General features: G+C 39.3%; 1 protein-coding gene across 1 annotated transcript in view; it reads left to right on the top strand.

Annotated features, from left to right (window-relative positions):
• Positions 1-9409: 9409 nt before the first annotated feature.
• SLC5A1 (solute carrier family 5 member 1) overlaps positions 9410-12358 on the top strand; it is a 59557-nt gene continuing 56608 nt past the window's right edge. The window contains exons 1-2 of the mRNA XM_072145596.1: positions 9410-9804; positions 10795-10866. Coding sequence (XP_072001697.1) covers positions 9679-9804; positions 10795-10866 — 198 coding nt within the window. The 5' untranslated portion in view covers positions 9410-9678. The remainder of the gene's footprint in view (positions 9805-10794; positions 10867-12358) is intronic.

Raw genomic sequence — 12358 nt, 5'->3', positions numbered from 1 at the left:
GGTATATAACTTTTGAACACTGTTACTTATCAAAACGATTCTGAGATAGTTTTTTCCCCACATGTTGTACTTCATTTTAGTGGTAAATTTTGGCAGATAAGTTTTGCGTTTATTTACAAAAAAAAAGAAAATATGATAAATTTTTTTAAAAATTTGCCATTTTCGAAATTCTAAATCATTGCGTTTTCAGGCAGATAGATTTACCACCTAAATAAGTTGCTGAATAACATTTCCCATTTGTCTACTTTACATTTTCATAATTTCTGAAATATCTGGATAATTTATTTTGATGTCACGCGGCTTACAAATAGAATATCGCTTTTCCGGATTTTCAGAATTGACTATTTTGGGGATAACCACAGTTTTGAATGAAATTTTACATATTTAGCATCAAAACCCCCCATATAATCTACCCATTTTCAAATCTGCACCCCTCAAGCTATCCCCTTGGGTGAAATTTAGAATGGTCATATTGTTCCCTTATACGTTCATTTAGCCCTAAAATTTACACATTTCCAAAATATAAAAAGAGAAAACCCACCATACAATTTGTTCTGCAATTTCTCCTGAGTACAAAGACCCCCCACATGTGGCCGTTACTTGTTTTATGGGTACACAGCAAGGTGCAGAAGGGAAGGAGGGCGCTGCAGCTGCCAGGATTTTAGTTTCCTCATTGGCCCCTTTTGAAGGCTATAAAATTTTCGCTTTTTCGTTATTGGGGCCATGTGATGCCATTTTTTTTGCGGGACGAGATGCTTTTTCCATTGTTACCATTTTGGGGTTGGTATCATCTATTGTTGAAAATTTAGGAACTTTTTTTGAGGGCAGGAGTAGAAAAGCATCAATTCTGTACTGGATTTTTTTTTTTGGTGTTCACCGTATAGACTAATAATCATGTTATCTTTATTCTATGGGTTGATACGATTACGGGGATACCAGACATGAATATATTTTCTTACGTTTTACTAAATTTGTCAAACAAAACCCTAATGTGGGGAAAAATCTATCATTTATGTATTGCCGTCTTCCAAGTGGCATAACATTGTTACTTTTTTGGCTATGGAGCTGGTTGATGGCTTGTTTTTTGCGGCACATGTTGTACTTTGCACCAGTATCATGTCTGAGTACATATGGTTTTTTGATCGCATTTTATAGCATTTTTTGTAGGATTGAAAAGGTAAAAATCATAATTTTTGGAGGGTTTATAACAGCTTTTTTTGCGGCGTTTATCGTGGGGGTTCAATAATGATTTACTTTTATTCTACGGGTTGTTACGGATGCGGTGATACTATATATGTGGGGTTTGTGTTATGATTTAGACTTTTTTTTGAGTTATATGTCTCTTTATATGTTTTGGGGGTTTGGGGCATTTTTAGTGATTTATGACTTTATTTTTTTATTGAATAACTTTTTTTTTTTACTTTTTCACTTTTATACCATGGGACATGAACAAGCAATCATCTGATTGCTTCTTCATGATAATATTCTGCAATACTGATGTATTGCAGAGTATTATCAGTGTCAGCCTATACACTTGCATAGGCTGGCACTGTGCCAGTAAGATGACGTCACAGACACCATCTTACCGGCAATTCTTGCAAGTAACTCTGGGGACCAGATCGGACCCCAGAGTTGCTATAGCAACAATCGGCGCCCCCCGAAAACGGTTCAGGGGGGCCGATCGTGGGGGAAAGACCCCCCAGATGCATGTTAGATGCCGCGGTCGCACTGACCGCGGCCTTTAACTGGTTAAGCACCCGCGATCGGAGACAACTCCGATCGCGGGTGTTACACTGGGGTGCCGGCTATTAGTTACAGCCGGCACCCCGTGTTTCCCGATGCCGGTTTGGCTCTGATCCAGAGCCGAGCCGGCATAAGCGCCGTGGCGGATATATCCGCCACTGAGCGCTAAGTCACTGCGCTCCGTGGCGGATATATCCGCCACGGAGCGTGAAGGGGTTAAAGAAGTCTATAATGAAGCTTTATTGTTAATCCTGGTTCTGTTGACAACCCAACATTTTTAAAATGAAATTGCCACAGAGACCAAAAAAATTTGTCTGGAGTTACAATGATAAAGTATACAGTTCCGACTTACATACAAATTCAACTTAAGAACAAACCTACAGACCCTATCTTGTATGTAACCCGGGTACTGCCTGTATATGCTTGCTGCCAGCACCTTTTTGGTTTTGCCATGTAACCACCCATATTTGTGTGATGTTCTATTTTTAAGTGTAATCTATAAACCTTATATACTTTTTAAGTATTGTGTGCTCACTATACCTTTGTTTTCGGTAATGTTTGCTTTCTGAGCGAAATAGCTTTACATTTTTGGTGTCCTGTCTTTCCTGAGCAACTCTGCTGGCATTAATGTTACTTTTTATAGTTCATTTTTCTCTTATATAGGATTTTCATATACAAAAGAGGCCTGGGTGCCTTTCTTGAAAACAAAATTATCACAGGTTATGTGAAGAAAACATTTGTTTAATCCCATAGGTTGGTCTTGGTGGACCTACATCTTTTTCTAGCCTTGTCTAATATATACAATATATACATCATATAATATGATACAGGCAGTCCATGGGTTATATCAAGGATAGGTTCCTTAGGTTTGTTCTAGAGTTGAATTTGTATGTAAGTCGTAACAGGTGTATTTTATAATTGTAGTGCCAGAAAAATTTTTTTTGTCCCTGTGACAATTGGATTTTCAAAAATTTGTGCTGTCATGGGAACAAAGATTATCAATAAGACTTCTTTACAAGCACCATACAGCTAATAATTGTAGCCTATTTTTGGGACTAATTTTAAGCATACAGAGGGCTTCAGCAGAGGTCACAGTGGGCACATAGGTCTGTCTGTAACTAGGGGTGGTCTGTAAGTCGGGTGTCCTTCAGTTGGGGGCTGCCTGTACTATGGTACTATGATATTTGTGAATTAAGTATTTTGGAGGTACAGCATTTAGGATGTAGAGATGGTAGAATTATGGAGTACTCGTGCAGAGGGTGGTGGAATGTTTAAGGAGCCTTCCTTTGAGGCTACCAATTATAATCAAAAAGCATGATCATTCATAGACAGCAATAGGATTTTTGCCCAGTATCAATAAACATGTGTTACACTAGTCTTTCTGTCTGCTCAGTTATGTAAAACTTCTGTATGGCACCTGTTATATCTCTTATGTAAAGTTCATAGGAAGGCTGCAACAACTTGATGATGGATGGTCCAAGGTTTAGGGGAGGGAAAGGATCTTATCTCCCCTAGCATGTCTTAGTATCTCAGGTATTCCTTTATAATTGCAGCTAATAAGTAACCTTAAAGGTATATATCTTAGAGATATCACCTGTTTTTTTTTTTTAAGAAAAATTATATACCTTTTATTATTCTTATTTTACTGCATCGGAACAAAGTAGTTATGTGTCTCTTTTCTAGAAAATGCATACTGATACCAAGAGGTATATGCTCTCAAACCAAATAAAATGTTATCCCAGGAGAGGGAAAAATAGTCAAATGAATATAATATACAAAAAGATTATTGATTATCTCATTACAATCACACTGGGAATTAATATGCATTAAACGAACTGTCAGGTCTTGAAACTGATGTGTTAGAAGATGGTAAATTTGGACAGTCACACAATATGGTGTCTGCAATGCAGCATATGAATTTGGGAACTTCATACATTTTCATGTTCAAATTGTTGCAGTTCACATGTAGGTTCTGTCTCAACTACAATAAGTGACATAGAAACTAGTGAAATCACAGTGTCTAAGTAAGAGCAACTCTAAACCAGCAGTTCTTGTTAGGTGTTCCCACTATCTTAGTGAAAATAGACCAGGATGGGACAGACAGTGAGTTGGTGGTTGTGTCAGGAAAGCCCAAAGCTCACAAGGCATGTCTGTCCATGCTGAATTTTGTCTACCACTGAATCACAGTTGCACAATCCTGGTTGTAATGCTTTGACTCGGGTTGCCACAATGCATTTACAGCAAATAGATGACTGGGTGTATATCACTCACCAGGATGTACCACAGGAAGATGCCAAGCTGGATTCTATAGACCAGTGGTGGCAAACCTACGGCACCCATCACCCAGCACAAAGGTCACCATTCAGGACTCAATACCTTCTCCTGTAGTCACAGGCAGCACAGGACGTGCCACGTCGGCGCTATTTTAAAGTAACTAGAAGTGCAGGAGGAGCAAGGAGGTGCTGACATAGCTGGATTATCATTGTAGACCCTTCTCTGGACTTGTGAATCATTCTGTTAAGGGACCTTAGAGGGAAACTACAATAATAATCCAAATTTCTCCTTTCTACTGTATTGGTGTCCTCAGGATGCGAATACCTTTGAAACCTGTGAGTTACTTTAGTTGCATTAAATTAGCAGTTGGCTCTTTGTGAAAAACATGTGGCTTTTGCTTGTAGTTTTGGCACTCAGTCCCTAAAAGGTTCGCCATCACTGCTATAGACCAAGCACAGTTCCAGGGATAGTGAAATATGATGCAAGCAGTTCTGGCTTGCCGGCGGAACAGCGTTTCCGAACTGTAGAGTACATATTTCACTATGATGAGTCCTGTTCCTGGCAGTCCATTGAATTCAACCAGCACATTTACATTCTTGCAGTTCAAGTGTGGCCACGTGCCACTGGACTAACAGCAGTATATTTTCCATCAATTTTGCATCATAAAGGCATACAGCATAGCACTGCAATGATATAATTCTGATATGAACAATACGAGAGCATTCATGTCCTGTCAAAAACTGATTGAGTGGAGACATTACCTTGACAAACCACAAATAATTACAAAAATTACACTGCCGCAACAATTATAACCTATGTATGCAGCAACATAATGGCAGTTAAAACTAGTGTTTATTAAATAACTATTAAAAAGGGGCGTAAATATACCAAACAAAAAGCTACACATTAAGGTATTGGCTCAAACCGCAATACACATGCCACTTAATTACTGTTAAGTGCCAAAATGGCATATTAAGCTGCAACTTATTGCTACCAGTTCTTCCACATAATTTAATCGTATCATCCCCCTGAAGCCACCTATACAGTCGAAGAAAGGAGGACAAATTCAGACTCTCATTGTAGCTTCTTTCCAGGGTGTCTCTGTGCAGGAAGAATGGTGGGTCCAGCAGGATGACTTCCAAAGATAATGCACTTCTGTCAATACCTGGGACGATGGTCTGAGTACCCACAGAAAGGGCCCTGAGTGTCTCCTCTGTATCATAGTATCATAGTTTATACAGTTGAAAAAAGACAATTGTCCATCAAGTTCAACCAAGGAAGGGAAGGGATTGCATGAGGAAGGCATTTAGGGGAAACAGTTCTATATAATATAACCATCAATGTTATTTAGGTGTAAAAAGGCATCTAGACCCTTCTTGAAGCTCTCTGCGGTCCCTGCTGTGACCAGCGCCTGAGGCAGGCTATTCCACAGATTGACAGTTCCCATAGTAAAAAAGCCCTGTTGCCTCTGGTGATTAAACCTTGATTTCTCTAGACGGAGACAGCGCCCCCTTGTCTTTTGGACCTGTGTCATCGGTTCGCCACCACTGCACTATGGCTTACATTTACTAAGAACAGTGAAAACTGCAGTTTGCCTGTGTAGAGTGATGAGCGCCAGATTCATGATTTGGGGCGCCTGTTCTTCATGAAGCTGGCACCCTCTGCACTGTTCCAACACATTTCACCACTTTTTTTGGTGTACCTTTAACATGGGGTGTGCCCCACACTTCTGTCGGACTTTGCATGATAAATCTGGTGCACAGTCCGAAGATAGACATAATGGGGGATATTTATCAGGACCTCTGAGCTACGCCAGTGGCGCAGAGGCCCTGAAATAATCGCAAATGCTAGCTTATTGCTAGCTTTTGCGATTATTTTCCCCGATCCGCCACCTTCACACCGGCTGCGCTTTTTTCTACGCCAGGCCCTCTCTGGTGTAGGATAAACGCTTTGCAGCCTCCCGCTCCGATACATGAAGAGGCAGAAGTCTCTTGATGTATCAGGCTGCAAATTTGCAGAGGCGGGGCTATCATACGCTGGTGCACGTGCGCCAGCGTATGATAAATATCCCCCAATGGGGCAGATTTATCAAAGTGTCTGAAAGTCAGAATATTTCTAGTTGCCCATGGCAACCAATCTCAGCTCCCCTTTAATATATTCATGAGCACTGGTAAAATGAAAGCTGGGCTGTGATTGATTACCATGGGCAACTAGAAATATTCTGACTTTCAGACAGCTTGATAAATCTGTCCCCATAATGCCTCTCAACTATTGTGGGTTTTATTAGAAGATATAGAAGGTAGATATGTCAAGAAAGGGTTTAAAATTAAATCGTTACAGCGTGAAACATGTTTAGTTTGAATACATTGGGGCACAATTACTAAGGGTCAGAACACCGCATTTTCGTCGGGTTTCCCGAATTTTTACCTTTTTGCCCTGAATTGCCCCGGGTTTTTGGCCCAAGCGATTGGATTGTGGCTCATCGGCGCAGGCTTGCATGTGACACAAATCAAGGGGCGTGGACGGCAGACATCCCGACTTATTCAGACAAACCGCGGAATTTAAAAACCAAATTGTGTCGCAATATGAGCACTCACATGCACCGGGAAGAAGAAGGTGAACTCCGGCGGACCTCAGTGGGGAAGCGAGACATGCAGGAAATTGGACGCACGGTCTTAGTGAATCGCGGCAGACCTGAATCCTCGTTGGACATTCCGGATCAGCGGCGTCAACGGGACGGGTAAGTAAATGTGTCCCATTGTCTCCGAATGGAATTAATGAAAACTGCAACTTTAATGTGTATTTATGAGGATTCTTGTCCTTTGCCTAGTGGATACCACTATATAGAGGTTCTTTCCCTAGTAAAATAATATATGGAAAATATATTATCATAACTTTTTGGAAGAAAACTATAGGAAATCATAATCTAGAAGTGGCCAAACCAGAAAATTGTATATACCTAATTGTTTTTATCTTTATATTTTTTAGAAAATGACAAACTAATGTTGGTGTATATAAAGGTGATGGCTATGTCACTGAGCATGTCTAAGGAAGGGGCCACGCCCCAAAATGTCACATGACACGCATGACGCCACTTTGCTCCATGGAGTAGCCGCATATGGTTTTTCAAGCTCCGGCGCCCCGTTGTCCATGAAACGGAAGATTAAGCAACTACCAACGTATGCACAGATGGGGTGAATATTGGTGATGTGTTACCATTGAAAAATCTCCTGTATGACTTGTGCTGTTGTATAAATACAAAGTCATTTCTACGTATTACCATGTGGACTATTGTTTCATTTGTTGTCTGTCTTTCCTGAATGATATAAAAAATTATAATGTAGTGATATATAGAAAGATCTCTTACAAGAGACAACTTAGTTTTGTGTATGTGTAACTCCATAGAAACTCTAGTGAAAATAATCCTTCCATTGACAGTAAGTGTATAGGGTAGTGGTTAATATCACTGTAATATTATTGCCTGCAAGAGAGTTAAGGTTGTAGGTTCAAACTCTGTCTGACCAAAAGAGAATTAATTAGATAACATTAAATAATTTAGGGACTTTGGGAAAGATGTATCATACGCTGGCGCTCCGACTCAATGGTGGATACATCATGTAACTGTCGTCCATGCTGCGCCGGGGGGCAAAACTATGACAGGTCTGTGTAAAAACCTGTGAATGTGTGCAGGATTTTATAAAGTACACTGATTGCGCCCAATAATGCCCCCTTCAAACACACATGGCATGGAGGTGGAGTAATTGCATAATTATTTGCAGTTTTTTGCAGTGCTCAAGAATTTCAGTGATTCTATGCCAAAATTGTCATAGAAGCACTGATAAATGTCCCACTTTGTGTCAGGGGAAGCCATCAGGGAAGAAGAAGAAATTTCAAATATGGACAACTTATGATATTTGCCCCAAGACATTTCTCCCTGCTCTGCAGACACATCTCCTCAGAAAGGATTTCCTTGCAAGAACAAACACATTACCAGCCTTAGTCCTCGCTCCTGTGCACTGCGGTGTAAAGAGCTGTCTTCATTCAGGAAAGGGGGTGTTTGTCACTTGGGGCCCCCTCTCTAATTTGGTCTCCTGACAGCATGGTGAACCCACATTCGGAAAGCCATGTCTAGAGACATACAAGCCACCATAGTTATCTTTATGTTAGTCATTTTTATTATATGTTTTTATAATGGGTCATTGCCAAACTAAGCACATATAGATAGAATCCTACCACACCTATTATAAAACATTGTATACGTGTGACTCCAGGCTAACATCTAACTTTTAAATTATATGATTTGAAATAGGTTGTACAACTTCAACACAAATCTATTCTAATACATGGGACCTAAATATTGTGAATGGGGCCATTTTGTTTTTTGACTTTTTAACAGTTTACTCTGCTCCTATAACAGAGCAGAACAACACTCACTGTAGGAACATAGATGTAAAAATAGTAATTATTATAAATATGTGTTTGTGTATATTATCATTATATTGGCAATTCTTATTTGAAACAATTAAACTTGAATTGAAAACTTGAATCCTAAATAGTTATTACTTAAAGAGGACCTGTCACCAAGAAATTCAGCACTAGGAGCTGCTTACTAAAGTACTAAGTGCTAAAACTAAGGCCGCAGTGTTAGGATGATAGCGTTACCGGAAACCTCCAATAACGCTATCTAACACTGCGGTGGAGTACAATGTAAACGCCGGACCGCTCCCAAAGCTGTCCGGTGTATTCATGAGGGGTCGGGATTGTGGGTGGATTTAGGGGCAGTGATTGCGGCATGATGCATGGCAGTCACCCCTGGCCTATGGATTTAGCGGTCCGGGGAAGAGGCACCGCCTCGGACCTCCCCCACACTGCAGCATTTGTTTTAGCACTAGGAGCTGCTTACTTTAGTCAGCAGCTCCTAGTGCTGAATTTCTTGGTGACTTGTCCTCTTTAAAGGACATCTACCACCAGGATCAAGTATTGTAAACCAAGTAAACTTACATACTGGTATGAACCCCCTCTGCTCCTCTTTAATATTTTTATGCCCTTGTTTTTAAGAAAAAAGGCTTGAGCTTGGAGCCCCTCTGGCTCATTTGCATAATTCTTTGCCTTTTTTTTTTCTTAAAAACAAGCTTAATGAAGAGCAGATCCTGGCAGATGGGGTTTAGAGCAATATGTATGTGTACTTGGTTTACAATCCTTGATCCTGGTGGTAGATGTCCTTTAATTTTCTATCTTTCTGTCTGTACAGCAGCATAGTTATTTAATTTTATACACCTTTTCTATCAAATGACTACTCCATTGTTGTAAGAGACTGTAAGAGACAGCTGCCAAGTTGGCATCACCTGACACACCCCATCTGCTCTATGCTACCTGATACCAGACATTCCTGTCCTCAATCACCCAGTTGATTTCTCATGTCTCTCTGGTTTAGGATAAAATACAGAAGTACAAAAGGATATGAAGGGCTTATCAGTTCCCTTACCTGGTTTTCTAAAGTAAATCAAGGACAGGTTATACATTGATGTAAGGTAAGGGGTGGAGGACCAATGTGGGATGGGTTTATAATTAACTCTACATCTGAGTCACACACCTAAAGGAAGAATAGGGGAGCTGGTGGCAGTGCACTGAGACAGTGTCTCACAGACCAAGGGAGGCAACATGGCAACCCCCCCAAGTGCCACCACTGTTACTCCAGGCAAAGAAAACACCATCCCCATCAACAATGCAGCTGATATCTCTGTGATTGTGGTATATTTTGTTGTGGTACTGGCTGTAGGGATATGGGTAAGTACTTCATTTATCTTATCTAACTGTATTGAAAGATGAGAATGATGTATAAGTACTTGTATCTTAGGAAGAATAGTATAATTAGACTTACTATATACTGTTTGTGACTACTATTAGCACATATGTATCACTGCAGGCTCTGAGTACCCTGGACATGTAAAAGGGGAATATGTTATTATTGCGTTTTACAGGTTGCAGGTGAAGTTATATAGGTGAATAAAGTATCCTATGAATAATAGCCCAAGACTACTTTGCACCTCACTAAGGGTGGATTAGAAGCAAACCTTATCTAATGTAAAATATTTCTAACACAAATGATGTTTCCCTACTTTTATACTCTTCTACATTTCAGAGTTTTTCAGAATACACAGAGAGAATTGTTATGGTGCTGCAACTTCAACATCTAATATATCTTATTGGAGAAAAAATGTTTTTATTTAACTCTAACTGCTTCATTCATATCAACACTGTTCAGCACTTCTCTATAACAGTTTCCATGCTTCTTCAGAGTGAGAGATTTACGGAGATTTATCTCCAATGTTCTATGGGAACTTTCTATAGGAAACATAGCAACTAGTGTTCAGCCATCAGGTCAGAGAGAAGGCTTTGAGACGGCTTGAATAGACTACAAGTACATATCCTCATGTACAAACAACAGCTTATCCAGAAAACTTATCTACAGTGTTCATGTCTATTCAAATAGCAAAATAAACCATCAATGTCTGTGTTTCTGTTGTTGGAATGGAAGAAAGTAGTTTCTTCCACCAGTTACTAAAATCCCATGAGCACTTTTCCAATTTGATTTAATTGTATTTTGTAGAAATTCGCTCACTGACATTGTACTGCAGTTTGCTTTTTCTTTTGGTAAAATTGAATATATCTTAGATGTAAACATTATTTCTCATATATGGCTTAATTATGAAATAATGACCATAACACAAAGTAGTTCTAATAAACTTTAACCTCCGAACCTGTCTTTTGTTATAGGCCATGGTAAGGACCAGCCGTGGTACAGTTGGAGGTTTCTTCCTGGCTGGACGAAGTATGGTGTGGTGGCCGGTAAGAGTTGTTTAAGTGATATTATGGTAATTTTATGTTATACCCTATCCATAAGGCCTCTCACACATATATTGGTTATGTATGCCTCTGGTTTCCACGTCTCACACACATGACCCGTATATATAGAGCAACTGCCCAAGCCACAAATTATAAAGCTGAGATTGCAGCTCAGGTAATCTTTTTCTTTAGTCATACCCCAATAACACTTGGGCCACAAAGAATAGACCACTGGCCCATTGTTTGTAGCCCATGAGAAACACTCACCGTAAGTCTTTGAAAGAGCATTCAATTGTTTGGAAATCAATTGATTATGGAAATAGAGGTATGAATGGAATGGCTAGTTGCACAAACCTGATCTCTTGACTAGTTCTATGTAGAACTGATGAAGATTGTTGACTTTCCTTTGGTGTAACTGTAATTTCAGTAGCACTTTGTAGAAAATAGTCCCAGAATAATCATGCATTAAATGGGGACTATGTTCCATTTTTATAGCTGGTGAAATTGAGGACATTTAGTGACATGGAATTGGTCTCCATGCTTAATACTGCACACATCCAGGTGTGATAGAGTAAAACACTCTTCTATAGAAACTTTTGAAGATTCCAAGGCTAAATGAAACAAGGTTAAAAATTAATGGGTCAAGTATTTGAACTATGCATTATGCTTATTGTGAAACCTTAATTCCAGATTGTATTACTAGTAAAATGATGATTTTCCCTAAATTATATGTTCTGGTTTGATCTCTGGGTACTATTGATCGATTTAAACCTATATATGTATACAGTATATCGTATATATATATATATATATATATATATATATATATATATATATATAAAAAATATTTGAAGATTCACAATGACCTAATTTATAGATTTCAGCAGTTGTTATGGACAATGCATGTTTGTTAAGTCACAATGATTAATGCTGAGTATACATGAATAATGTGCACTGAAAGTAATTAAAAGTAAAGTTTAGAAAGAAGCTCAGTCACTGGCGTTTCAGTTTTAATCTGTAATTACAATGACGTGTTTATTTTTGGCAAAGGCACCCTTACTGTGTGGCAATGCCATGCTGCATGAATACCTTGCAAAATAGAGAGTTCATTGAATGAATAAATAATGCATTCTTTGGGATGATTAAAAACAACTTCCTTGTGCACCCATGTCCCTAAGATTATGCAAATATAGTGGTGAGCTCATCACTGTCTGTGTTTATCCAGTAACTCCAGATATTTTCTAACTATTCCTATGTAAACTCCCTGATGCAGCGAGGGGTGGAGGTAACATTTCATTCATAAAATCTCACAATTATGTAAACCACAGTTCTCACTACGTCTTATAAGCAGTTGTTTTCTTACTCATCAATGAATCATGTTTAAATGAAGAAAGATACATGACACATTGGGGCTCATTTACTAAAGGTCCGCGGTGCGCATTTTCGTCAGGTTTCCCGACGAGTTTTGCGCCGCATTTAACAGGGGATTTTGCCG

Source organism: Engystomops pustulosus, chromosome 1 (assembly GCF_040894005.1).
Source record: "Engystomops pustulosus chromosome 1, aEngPut4.maternal, whole genome shotgun sequence".
NCBI lineage: Eukaryota > Metazoa > Chordata > Amphibia > Anura > Leptodactylidae > Engystomops > Engystomops pustulosus.
This window is presented reverse-complemented; position numbering and strand designations above follow the sequence as displayed.